Source organism: Penicillium griseofulvum (genome assembly GCF_001561935.1).
Source record: "Penicillium griseofulvum strain PG3 chromosome Unknown contig_89, whole genome shotgun sequence".
Classification (NCBI taxonomy): Eukaryota; Fungi; Ascomycota; class Eurotiomycetes; order Eurotiales; family Aspergillaceae; genus Penicillium; species Penicillium griseofulvum.
The window spans coordinates 513,730-527,064 of record NW_024467478.1 but is presented as its reverse complement, the minus strand read 5'-3'; the positions used below and the strand labels follow the sequence as shown (position 1 = coordinate 527,064).

Here is a 13,335-nt window from a genome sequence, read left to right as displayed (position 1 = left end):
TTGATGTCTCTTATGTGTTCTGTACAGCGTTTTTTTCCTGTCATTTTCTGTTTCTCCTTCTAGGAAAGCCTAGTAGATTTGTATACCAACCTTCTGTATATGACCGATTTCTCTTCAGTAAGCAATACTCTTTGCCCATTAGTGACATATAATGATAGCATTCATACGTCAAGTCAAGCCATCGCCTTGATGTTCTGCGGTGACTTGAGATGACCCAGAGGCAAGACGTAGTAACCGAAATTTTGTATATACAGCACCAGACATCATGCCTATATCAAGACAATAAACGAGTAACCGATCATACGGCCACCTCACCCTTCTCTCTCGCCAGCGCAGCCTCAATCAACTTTTTATAACCAACCACAGCCTCCTTCATCTGACCAATGGTCAACGCCTCATTATCACCATGAGCAACAAAGATACTGCCAGGCCCATACAAGTAGCGCTTAACATCAGCACCGACAACCAGATTCGGCACGTCAGTACCATAATTAACGGTAGTAACATTAAACCCATCAACATCAACATCCAAATCCTGCGGGGGATAAGACTCGCCATGAGAGATAAAGTCCAAAACAACCTCCGCCTCAGCATCCTTAACCGCCTCATCAACAGCCCGCTGAATAATCTCCCGCGCCTCATCAGGCGTACCAGCCGCAAGTCTCACAGCAACATCCGCCCACGCCTCAGAAGGAACAACATTCGTCGCGACTCCAGCCTCAATAACGCCGATATTCAGCGTCGTCGGTCCGTACTTCGGGGAGGAAGGTAAACCGCCCTCTTCGACGGGGATATCACCTAGCACGTCTACGCGCGAGAGCGCAGGCAGAATCGCTGAGACAGCGCTCTTGCCTAGCCATGGGTATCCGGAGTGCGCTGCGCTTCCGTGAGCGAGAACCTTGAAGCCGAGCATGCCTTTGTGGCCTGCGACGAGGGCAGCCTCTGTTGGTTCACCGAAGATGACTGTTTTGAAGTTCGTGTTGAGGGATGAGTTTGAGAAGAGTTTCATGCCGTCGCCGCCGATTTCTTCGCCGACGACGAAGAGAAGGCCGAGGCTGGCGTCGGGGTTTGAGGATAGTGTTTCGAGGGTTGCGAATATTTGGGCTGCGACGCTGCCCTTTGCATCGACGGAGCCTCGGCCTGCTAGGATGAGGTTGTCGGGGGAGGTGGAGGTGGAGTCGGGCTGGTGCACGGAGTATGGGATGAATGGTGGGACGGTGTCGATGTGGCTTGTGAGGAGGATTGAGGGGGGTTCTGTATATGATTTCGGAATGGCGTAAATGTTGTAGCGGGTTTTGGCGTCCTCTTGGCCTTTCACTGGGGGCACTTCTTGCTTTACCACGGTGAAGTCCCGGGCTTCTAGGTATTGCGCGACGAAGAGGCCGACATCGTGCTCGTTGCCGGAGATTGATGAGATCTTGACTAGGTCTCGGTGGAGGGATAGTAGAGGTGAGTGGCTGATTATATCGTCTAGGCCTTCCTGGCTGTAGCTGGACTGGGAGGCTGAGGATGGCACGCCCAAGAGCTGTTGTTGCTGAGGTGCGGGGTGCGGAGAAGCCTGGACACCGGACACGATGGCCGCGGCCGCGAGATATGAAGAGAACTTCATTGAATAATTGGGAGTAATTTAATCCAGTGATTTTATGTTCCTGTATTTAGGGCAATTGAATGACCTCGACACTTAGAGAGTTGAATATTTTGTGAGCTTCCAATAGGTCCGAGGCCCGAGATCGGAAACAAATCCGACGGTATACGGTCACGTGGATATCAACAAAACACAAGGTCAATAGTTAGGGTTAGATATAGAACGGGTTTTATCCTATTATGCATATAAGGTCTATATTTTCCATTTCATTGCATGATAGGGTTAGATTGCTATGGTTCATATCCGGCCAGTTTTTCGTAGTCATTCGTCCGTAATCCCGAACATATATCTTCATGTTAACTATGAATACAGGGTCGGCATTCGACCCGAGTCACACAAACATCACAGTTAATATTAATATTTCTATCTAGCGGCAAGAACGACGAAGCTTTGAAAGAGGTATTTCATTGGGGAAAAACAAGAATAGTCGGCCGTATAAGCGACCTTGAGTATAGCGCTGTCATGCGCTACCCTAAGGTTTCATGCTTGAACCAAGGCTAGAGCTCTTTCATATCTCCAACTACAACAAGATAGGGCTCTGGAAATGTGGTATAGAACCTAGTCGTTTTGCCTTCTACCTTGCATCACAGAACGGGTGCTTAGTATGTGGGCTGTGCTTGCCTAGAAGGCCGTATAATTTCAGACCTGCGTTATCGTGGATGAAGCGATTAGCAAGCGGTCCCTGTCCTTGCCGATTTAGGTCTCCACTTACTGGAGTGTGTCTGCCTGCCTGCCTTGTTATCTCGTGCGAGTAAAGTGCAAATGGCCGTGAGAGTCATCCAGGTATGGGCTTTACACGTATGTATATCTAGCATCAGGAGTTCAATTCAATCGATTGCTACCCAACTGTCATGATGTATTCTCAAACAGATATGACACTGGAAATTACATTTACACAAGGGTGAGTCGGCGGGAATAAGTTACGCCAAGCCCTGAGCAGTGTACCTACATATGCACATAGATATACCTCATCGGTTTACGGAGCGGTTGAAATGGTGATTGAATGGTTCTCCCTCTAGCTAAGACACAAATGTGTTCCATAAGTGATCGATTGGTAACCGCTTTCAATTGATGATGATTGTCCACCGGGATGTTGTTGCCTTATGATCATATTAGTATAGCATTGTAATATAAAGATAGAAACTCTTACCTGGCTATCAAACAAACAAGGGCGGAAAGAGAACCATATAGGCGGGATCCGGCTCATCGCTGTCTGCAAGCTTGAGAAATGGAAGCTCATCACCCGCCTGCGCTTGTATGAGATAGCGGTCATTTCCTTTGAACAACACGGAAAGGTAGAAAAATTTCATCCCATCTCTATTTATATATCCTGCAGTACGCCATGTCTCCCAGTCACTCAACTCGCTGGCAGTACATGTAACATCGCCGTTTTCGTTGACGCCCAGCCACTTTCCGCTGTATGCATTGCGAAATCCGAAACAAACAGTATTATGTACTACCCGTTGCACCACATGCCATTCATAAAGTTTGCCACCATGGGCCTTCACGTGGTCGGCCTGCGTGGTTGTGAGGAGATGGATCGAGTTATCAGACCATTTGTCTGGCTTTAGACAAACAAATAGTCCATCGACTGAGATGGCCCATGGTTTGGAAAACTCGTCTGGTGTGAGCTTGAAGATATCAGGGCAGCCAGGGCCCTGGTTCATTGTCATGATGTAGTAAAAATTGGTTGTTGATCAGTCCTTACGGTGTCAATCTTCGCCTACTTATAGACCAAGGAATGCCTTGACGTCATCGCTTAGATACAACTCCTTATACTCTGTAAAATGTAGCTGCATAGCTCTATCGCTTAAAGAATCCATTTCCATCACATTGTGGGTCCATCGTTGTTAGTGACCTAGTGGCTAGCTGAGTGATCTACAAGTGTGACGGGGTGGGGAGTTTCAGTCCAATGGCAACCCACAGGAGCTTTGCAAAACTCCAAGGGTAGTGGGGACAAATCTAGTTTGTGTGATCATATTGAGAATCCGTGCATGTGTAAGATGCAGATACATACGAGGTGGGACTCCACGTATACCCATGTTGGCTGAAATTCACGATTTTTAATCCCCATGTCTTGGAACCTCTGTAGTATCTACGGAGTACAAATTAGCAAATTACATCATCTTTTTCCGCCACGAAAATAGAGTTAATTTTGGAATAGTTTGGTGAAATTGTAGGCTGGCTGAACGATCAATGCCTACATATTTTCCGGGCTTCATGTCATCATCGCTAGCACTCTAGCGATTATTTTCCTGCAGTCATTGCAGTGGGGACTTGAGAGAAATGGAGAACATTACATGTAATAATAGTATAGTAGTCAGAAGTCATGTGATAGGTGCATATTGAAAAGGCACTTCGTGATCTAGGAGAAAACTGTATAGTTACTAGCAAAGGATGGTAGTACTGATGTCTCTTCCATGTTGGCCGCAACAACACTGAGTGCCCTCTGTTCTCGCGCTGGCAATGTCCAGCACACTGGTGCAGCGTTCCCAAATTCGAAAACAAGTGTCCAGAGCGTTTAAAGGAATGTTACAAATGTGAATAGGCCGATAGGCGAATAACAGGCTATGTATGGGGAACAACCGCGCTATCAGACGTATCTTTAGGTACCAACCTTGGAAAAAAAACTATTGCTGACCAATATTGGACCTCATGTGCTTAGTATTCCCATCAATAATCAAGGAAGGGTTCGGGAAGGCCGCGCGTCTGAGATATCGTGTAAGCATTTTCGAGAGGATAATAAATGGGCATGTCATTAGTGATCAATAGCAAATTCAGTTCCCATTTAGGAAAAGGATGTATTGGCGGTTGATTGGGTGGGCCCCTGTGCAGAAATCAATGCCCACTATAAATTCGGTTCAGGGACTTTCCGGCAGCCGAAAACACCAGAAGGGAAGAAAAGAACGGCCCATGAGCCTTCCGTAACCCGACAGACTTGTGATTTAAATAGAACACTAGAACCTCCAAGAAAGATTTAGATACAACCACATTGGGCTGCTTTCAATTGAATACAATGTCATCAGATGCCCCTACAAAGGGATTTAGACTGACGCATGTCGGTCTCCGCGTTGCGGATATTGATAGATCTGTTTCATTCTATACGGGTGTGTTTGGCATGAGTGAGCTTGCCCGGATGCCCTTGGATACAACCACAGTTGTTTTCCTCGGGTATCCCGACGCAGCAAGCCCAGACACCCCTCTTTTCGCCAGGGAAGGTGTATTAGAACTTGTATGCTCAAAGGTAATGACTGCTCGTCAAAATACTCGGTGGTACATGGCTAATGTTGTCTCCAGAATTCCAAGAAAACAATGACCGACTCCAGTGATTACCCGGACTTCCGTTTCGTCAAGCTGGCATTCAGTGTTCCCGATATGGCAAAGGCCGTGCAATATATCAAAACCCACCAAGTTAAAGTTGTGAAAGAAGTTGGATCAAGTTTGGGTTCAGAAGTGGTGGCCACGTTCTTGGGTACTGAATCACCTGACAAGGGTCTTGATACTTATTTGTGGCAAGCTGCCGTGGATATTCCGTTTTTGGAAGACCCAGATGGATACCTTATTGAAATTATACCTCAATGATACTGTCTTCTGTGTTCATCACTAAAATTTCAATGATATTAATAATTATAGACGCTTTCTTCTGCCGACCGCTCACTACTACTACTTCATTTCTATCCACAATTAGCTCGATTGTAACCTTAAAACACCAACAACATTCATGTCTTATAAGCAATGACAGAGTTATTGGCAGAAAGAGTCACCGATCTATAACCAGGTGATAATACTACTTAAATCCTGCGCACGCGGAGAGACTTACATGATACCAAGATTAGACATGAAGGCACAAAATGTGTATTTATTCCTGTACTTTCCTACCTTCCACTGCCGATTCAAAGAGTTTTATGCTTTCTATAGATCCCTATCGGTGTCAGAAACTGTGAGGTATGGAAGCTAGTCATAAGAATAACAATACCGAACTAGCCTTCAACACTTGATGACCCAACGATTCCAGAATTGGCGAATTCCTAAAGTGTTTCACTCTGAATCTCTATATATTCGTATTAATTGCTCTAGATTCCAAAACATTCATTAAGACCATAAGCTAACAAGTTGTTGAATCTGAGCTTGCACAGGTGGGCGTTCTCGTAAAACGGCGACAGACCAGATCAGAAAGGCCCCGATATTATCCTCCAGGGCTGTTATATATCGGTGCGTATAGGACGATCATTACCGATATGAACCATCCTGGCATCGCGTGGTGACTTTTTGTGAAACCATTTTAACCTAATATGTTATGTCTGGCCCACTTGCGTTCATACACAGACATTCCTCGCATTCCAAGCTTAGTCCGGCACTAATATCCCGATAAAGTGGAGGGACTCATCGTTGTGAAGCCAAAATGAAGCATAGTAATGCTCGGCAGGGGGGATATGCTCCAAGTGGAGTGAAACTAGCATAATATAAGCAATGATCTACACCCGTTGACGTTCATACCGGTTGCCCCAATAATGTATAAACTATATGGCTGTGTTATACAGCATATATAGTACACAATAACAATAATGAATGTTGATTCAGGTTACACTGAGATCATTTTGTCTAGATATTAAGTTTTGCTTAGAACTATATTAGATATAAATATATATTTTGTATCCCCTTGAATAGATGGTTACGAAGACATCGTGTTATTCTCTTCAATAATTCCCAGCATACTGCATCAGCCCAACTTGTTTCATATCCAAATCATTGGATCTAACTAACATGGAGTCTCATCGGAAAAGACTGCTTGCGACAACGGTCGACGAGCGTGCTGAAATCAATCCCAGCCAGCGATTTGCCGTTATTCCACGGGGACCGGAAATAAGCAATAAATTCCAAGATGTTTCCATCAAGGACCTGGCACACGCTGTGAACTTCATGTGTTGGTGGATTGAAAGCATGATCGGACCGGCACAACACCCAGAGACATTGGCCTACATGGGGAGCAATGATGTTCGCTATTTCATGTTTATGCTTGCATGTCAGAAGACTGGATACCAGGTAAGAAAATGAAGCACTTAAAGCTGAATATAGAACAGTCGGACTGAATATCGTAGGCCTTCTTTCCCTCCACCAGGAACTCGGACGAGGCCCACATTCATCTGCTGAAAGAGACAAATTGCACCAAGTTCTTCTTCAGCGAGGAGCGCCAGGCACGAACCCAGGAGATCCAGGGCCTTCTTTCAGCCTTGGATATCTTCCAGATCCCGAATATGGAGCAAATTCTCAGTGACGAGAGTGGTCTGCACCACTACCCATACACCAAATCTTATGCCGATGCGGAGAATGACACAACGTGCATCATCCATAGCTCTGGAACAACAGGTAAATTCCATGAACGTGGTATTGTGAACACACGCTAATCTCTGCTACAGGCATGCCAAAGCCGGTGCATCTCACCAACGGCTTCTTTATGACCATCGATTCTCTTTCTCATCTCGCAAAGCCTGCAGGTCGTCAGCCATCTATGTTCCACAATCTGGATCAAACCGATCTGGTACTGGCTACGACACCCTTCTTCCATCTAATGGGTCTGGTAGCATTGTTGTTTTCAGTGTGGTTCGAAATTCCCACTCTCGTTGGCCCAGATAAGCCACTCTCCGTCGATCATATGATAGAACTGATGCGCACTATCCACCCCACAGCGGCACTCTGCACACCCTCGATGTTGGAAGACCTAAGTCACTCCGACAAGGCGCTAGCTTGTTTAGAAGAGCTGAAGTCAGTCTACTTTGGCGGCGCTCCTCTGTTCCTAGAGACTGGAGAGCGACTACGCAAGTATACGCAAATCATATCGATAATAGGAACCAGCGAGGCCGGCGTGATCCCAGCGCTAGTCCCGGAGGACCCAACCAACTGGGACTACTTTGAATGGAACGAAGCTTACGACGTGGAAATACACGATGTCGGCGAGGGTATATTCGAGATGGTGATTCCTCGACAGGAGAATGCTCGCGACTTCAAGGGCATTTTCCACACATACCCCGACATCAATGTTTATCCAACCAATGATCTCTATACCCCACACCCGACAAACCCACGTCTGTGGAAGTTCAATGGGCGGAAGGATGATGTGATTGTCCTAAGCAACGGGGAAAAATTTAACCCTGTCGGGATGGAGACTATCATTGAAGGACACCCGCTGGTTGGGAAGGCGGTGGTAGTCGGCCAGTCTCGGTTCCAGGCTGGGCTGCTAATCGAGCCGAGTCAGAGAGAACTGGAAATGGATGAGAGGGCCTTTGTTGAGGAGATCTGGCCGACAGTGCAGGTGGCTAACCAGGCTGTTGCGGCTCATGGTCGGGTGATGAAGAACAAGATCTGGTTCGCGGTGAAGACGAAGCCATTTAAGAAGACTCCTAAAGGTAGCGTGCAGCGTCGGGCTGTGCTTCGAGACTACGAGAAAGAGATTGATGCAATGTATGCCGATGACCCCGAGGATCATTTGGACGAGGGCCTGCCAGAGGTCTTGGACCATGAGAGTGTTACAGAGTATATTCGCCAGATTATTACCCGTGTTCTGGAGAAGCCCGACATTGCAAACACCCAGGACTTCTACTCTGCCGGCCTTGATTCTCTGACGACCATTCATATCTCTCGGGTGCTGCAGAAGGGCATCCAGCTACGTCGGCCGGCTGTGAAAGCAGAAGCCATCAACGCCCAAACGATCTATGGCAACCCAACAGTCGACCGATTGTCGCAAGTCGTAATGGCCATCCTAGATGGAAAAACCCAAGCTGATATCCCGCGGGCAGAGAAAATCCAGAGACTGGTGGAAAAGTATACGTCCGACCTGCCAGTGCGGGAAGTCTACCCTCGGAATGAAATGCATTCGCTTTCGACCGTGATACTGACTGGCTCAACTGGCTCACTGGGAACTTATCTACTGCATTCTCTGCTGAGCAGCGATTCCATCAATAAAGTCTACTGCCTCAACCGTTCAGATGCCGAATCACGACAGAAGAAGGGCTTCGAAGAGAAAGGATTGCACCTTGACGCGAATGACTGGAAAGACAAGGTCGAATTCCTACAGGCCTCATTTGGAGAACCACGATTCGGCCTAGACGGATCCAAGTACGAAGAACTTCTCGACTCAGTGGACACCATCATCCACAACGCCTGGAAAGTCAACTTCAACCATTCCGTCGATTCCTTCGAGCACACTCACATCCAGGGCGTACGGCGCTTTATAGACTTTAGCTTGAGCAGCCGCAGCAACGCCCATCTTCACTTCATCTCTTCAATCGGCACAGTAGGCGCTTGGACCCCAGAAATGGGAGCTTCGATCCCAGAAGTACCGATGGAGGACATTGCAGTAGTTCTCCCACAAGGCTACAGCGAGTCCAAGCACGTTGCCGAGCGCATCTGTCTCGAGGCCTCGCAACGCTCCCATGTCCCCACGTCGGTGTATCGCGTCGGACAGATTGCCGGACCGACCAGTGCCCGCGGACAATGGAATCCGCAGGAATGGCTCCCGACGATCATCGCCACGTCGAAAGCGATGGGTAAAATCCCTAACCGACTCGGCTCAACCGCGGTTGACTGGGTGCCAGTGGTAAGCCACCGAAAATCCGAGCACTATATCCTAACGAGCTCGAAAAACTCGGCCGAAGAAAAAAAAAAAAAAAGCCAAGACTGCTGATCACTTTCTGACATTCTTTATTTAGGACACTCTATCCGATATTATAGTGGAAATTGTCAACACACGTCACCGTTCATCTGAAGAGCGCTGTGCGGTGTTTCATCTTACGAATTCTGAACAGGTATCATGGTCGTCTTTGATCCCAGCTATTCAGAGCCAGTATGTGGTCGAACCAGTTCCGTTTTCCGTGTGGGTTGCCGAGCTGGAAAGTATAACGAGCCCCAGTAGTGCGGATTTCGCCTCGAAGCCCGCGCTCAAGCTGCTGGAGTTCTACCGTGGGCTACAAGGGGATGACAGTGCCCTGTCTGTGGCGCTGGATGTCCGACGGGCGAGAGAGGCAAGTGTCAGCATGAGAACCCTCGGCCCGGTTTCTCCCTCACTCATGCGAAATTGGATACGACAATGGCAATTTTAAATAGATTATACAACATATTGTCTCGGAGAATACGGTATAGATGTATCTAAATGTCCAAGAGTTTTGTATATCGCCATGTGGTATATACCCATTCCTCGAAGGTTTTTATTAAATATGACATAATAGCCCGAGATCGGAGATTACCTCAGCAAACCACGATTAGGTTTTTATTTTGTTTTGCTTCTTTTTTTCTTTGTTTTTGCCGAGTGGCGATGATTGGCCACCCAAGTTAACAGACTCAGCCTATGCCATTTTAGACTGCGACATGGTCTGTTCTGTCCTAGCGACCTGCAAGGATGCTTCTAGCGAGAGATGGGATCGGGGAGATCTCCAGGGGAATAACTGAAGAGACAAAGGATCTATATCATTATAATAATCGACGAGTCACCTAAAGAATTCTTAAAGGAATCTTCAAAAGTTGACTCGTCCAGCAACCTCCCGTTAACCCCGAAGCCATCCCGGTGGCTGCGCCAAGGCTCGCCTTCCGCCCCCAAAGTCCCAAAGGTAGACCAACACCATGGGCTTACCTTTTCCCCTCTGGAAAATTCGAATGATTCCCGAATTCCCCGAGAGTGGTTCGAACCATGTGGGCCTGACGTCTGCCAAAGATGAAAGGATTTGTCTTTTTCCCCTCTCTGACAGGATTCATTCCGATGGCTATTATGATTGGATATCCTCTCCTCTCCGAGTACCACTTGCCACTGTTGCATGTAAGTACAACAGTGCTATCTCCCACAGTCGTCTATATTGTCGGAGTTCGCACCAGTATCGTACACTATACTGAATTTCGAACCGATAACCCTCCATTGTACAACCCTACTCGTCATACTCGGACAAAGTTCTGACCTCTACGGGACGGGACCTTGCGGTTACTCAGCGTTGTCGGAGGTCTTCTAGCACAAACAGGGTGGATGCACCAGCCCGTGTGTAGAATGGGGATGGGTATACCTAGTTGGGCCGAATGCTAACCGAGTATAAACAGATAAATAAGGATAATAAAGCAGATGTATCTAACACGCGTCTTCCCTATAGAACGAATCAGCACCGGGTGACTGGGTCGGGATGGCATCATAATGGTTCCCTGGAAATCCACTTTAGTCTAGATTGCCGATCGCACACACACACAGGTTTTTGTACCTAATTCAGGAAAGGGTCCTGATGTAGGACATTGGGCTACACAACATATCTGTGTAGCCGTTGGTTTGAAAAACAATCGAATTGGATATACATGAAGATGTAATTAGATGAAAATATATGTGTAAAATAAGATAAAATATAAAATAAAATAAAATAAAAAAAAGAAGAATAAGAATCCTTCCAGACTCTTTAATACCATGGTTCATGTAATGTCAACCACCGGAACTCAGCGGAGCATACCATGGACAAATATTTTAGCCTGAGTTTAGTCCATTTGTTGTGTTAGTCTCATTTTCTTTGCGAATCTCATGGAATTCTCCACTAACGGCTTAGAAGTCTAGAGCCAACATCTCGTACTCTTTCTATTCTATCTTTCTACCTTTCTATTCTCTCTTTCTCTCTCTTCAAACTAAAAGTGCAAACTCCTGTACTACCCAGGATCTCCCTGTTCGCCAGTCCGTTTGCTGATTGTAAGCCAAACTCCCTTTCTGCCCAGCCAGTTAGTCTTGTCAACTTGTTTGGTCCACGTCGCTCGGTGGAATTCATTTTCTTTTTTTTTTACTTTTTTTTTTTTCTTTTTGTTCTGAATTTGGACTGTTTTCTACCTGGAACGATAATCATTTGCATTTCCTCATCGGATGCTAACTGGCCCTAGACTTCAGTTCCCGCCTTTCCCGGACTATTACTCTACCCATCACACCGCTACCGTTTTCCGCCCAAAGGTTAGGGAATGACTTGTTCAAATTGAACGTCTCTCTTTATCTTATGGTCATCCCTCACATCCAATGCTGAAGCAATACCACACCCTATATACCAGCCACCCCGTTCAGCGGCGCTCTAAGAATGTATAAACTGTCTCAAATAATCGACGCGACACGAGAAAGTCTGGACGCGGACTCAACTATACGCCAGCCGCATTCCCCATTGACTATTAATACCTCTGCGCCGGCTTCACCTGCCACCTCGTTGTTCTCTGCGACAGGCCACAACCGGGTCTCCAGCTCTGTCTCTTCCCTCGTCTCTTCATCGGGCCTGGGAAATTCAATGGAAAGTCCCAGTCGGAGTCATTTGACTGGAGTGAAGGAAGAGGAATGCACACGCGATTCGTTGGAGGATCATTATTTCCGTATGTGTTAATCGCCACCCGAAAAAGAACACTCCCGATACCACAGTTACTAACCTAGACTTTCTATTAGAACATTTTGATTATGGCGTGTCTGCCGAAGAGTCATACTTTACCCCCGCCGATAACTCAGATAGCTACGATCTGAGCGTTACTGGCATGGAGACTGCCCCCTCACCGAAAAAGAGACGCTCAGACAGTGTCTCAATAAAGGGTGTCTCGCGCATCAACTCGCACATCTCGACCATGTCAGCTCGGTGGAAGACTAAGCGATCCTCTGGTGGTGGAGAAGGCGATATCTTCCCGGATGATCTACGATCACGCGCAAACTCGGCAGCCTCCTCCGCCTTGGCCAGTCCCATCGTTGGTTCCATGCCCATGAGCCGGGTCGATTCGATTCCCCCATCTCCTGCGCGAACGATCTTCGAAGAACGCGCGAGCGAGTCCGGCACGCGCCCAATCGATATCACCAGAGCGAACAGCCTTAGCCAGGATGACAATGATATACAAAAAGCGTCAACCCCTCTCTTGCCACCGTTTATGGGAGACGACCCAACGAGCGTCGCAGCATCCCGCGTTCAGTCACCCCTACAGTCCCCCACAGTGGCAGACATGAACGAATCACAATATAACTACAATGTGACCTCAGACCCACGATTTATGGGAATTCTCCCCTCGCCCCCACTTTCATCCAAGCCCTCCGTGGCCTCTTTCAACCGGCCACGAGCCAGCACCGTACGCACAGTCTCAGGCGACGTAACGCCCCTCGTCCTCTCCGACCCCAATGACGAATGGGCCAACAAGCTCGGCCACGCCAATTTCACCATCATGCCAGAGCCCTACGACCCTGTTGTTTGCGACCTCGGCCATTTCCAACAGCTACGTGGAGACTGGGATATTGCGCGTTGCAACTTTGCCAAACACCTCGTCCGCACTGGCGAACACTACGGCGTCACATCGAACATTTACAAGCTAACCGTCGAGAAATGGGAATCGATCAACGGCGAGTGGGCCACGCAACACGAGGCCATGCTTGACCAGCTCAGCGCGATAGACGGTGTAGCTCTTACGCTCACCCAGTCCAATATCCACCCTTGCCAGCAAGTCCGCATCCCACGTCTACATGACAACGACAAGTTCCCCGATATGGGTGATGAGGATATTGTGGGCCCAATGACTGTAGCGCCAGCTACGGAGATTGCAGTTCCCTGCCGTTCTGAGAAAAAGAGGAATTTCTTCCGCTTCTTCCAGGATTTGGTCTCCCGACCTTGAGTCATTTCGTTGGGCTCATTTTTTTTCTTTTTTAAGCGATCAACGATAATGACGATAGATTA

The 13,335-nt window shown here is 47.5% G+C and overlaps 5 protein-coding genes across 5 annotated transcripts; 3 read left to right on the top strand and 2 right to left on the bottom strand.

Moving 5' to 3' along the window:
• Positions 1 to 298: 298 nt before the first annotated feature.
• On the bottom strand, positions 299 to 1,609 carry PGRI_042460 (M20 family metallopeptidase; the record flags this gene model as incomplete). The annotated part of the gene is made up of 1 exon (XM_040791959.1): positions 299 to 1,609. One exon carries the CDS (start codon positions 1,607 to 1,609, stop codon positions 299 to 301), a length of 1,311 nt encoding a protein of 436 aa, XP_040643869.1.
• A 1,193-nt stretch (positions 1,610 to 2,802) lies between these two features.
• PGRI_042450 (Actin cross-linking) lies at positions 2,803 to 3,318 on the bottom strand (the record flags this gene model as incomplete). The annotated part of the gene is made up of 1 exon (XM_040791958.1): positions 2,803 to 3,318. The coding sequence occupies one exon, from the start codon at positions 3,316 to 3,318 to the stop codon at positions 2,803 to 2,805; it is 516 nt and encodes a 171-aa protein (XP_040643868.1).
• A 1,343-nt stretch (positions 3,319 to 4,661) lies between these two features.
• PGRI_042440 (uncharacterized protein) lies at positions 4,662 to 5,227 on the top strand (the record flags this gene model as incomplete). Its single annotated transcript, XM_040791957.1, has 2 exons — positions 4,662 to 4,877; positions 4,943 to 5,227. 2 exons carry the CDS (start codon positions 4,662 to 4,664, stop codon positions 5,225 to 5,227), a joined length of 501 nt encoding a protein of 166 aa, XP_040643867.1.
• Positions 5,228 to 6,409: 1,182 nt separating this feature from the next.
• On the top strand, positions 6,410 to 9,741 carry PGRI_042430 (putative NRPS-like enzyme; the record flags this gene model as incomplete). The annotated part of the gene is made up of 4 exons (XM_040791956.1): positions 6,410 to 6,688; positions 6,745 to 7,012; positions 7,063 to 9,239; positions 9,352 to 9,741. 4 exons carry the CDS (start codon positions 6,410 to 6,412, stop codon positions 9,739 to 9,741), a joined length of 3,114 nt encoding a protein of 1,037 aa, XP_040643866.1.
• Positions 9,742 to 11,721: 1,980 nt separating this feature from the next.
• PGRI_042420 (uncharacterized protein) lies at positions 11,722 to 13,273 on the top strand (the record flags this gene model as incomplete). The annotated part of the gene is made up of 2 exons (XM_040791955.1): positions 11,722 to 12,004; positions 12,075 to 13,273. 2 exons carry the CDS (start codon positions 11,722 to 11,724, stop codon positions 13,271 to 13,273), a joined length of 1,482 nt encoding a protein of 493 aa, XP_040643865.1.
• Between the last annotated feature and the right edge of the window lie 62 nt (positions 13,274 to 13,335).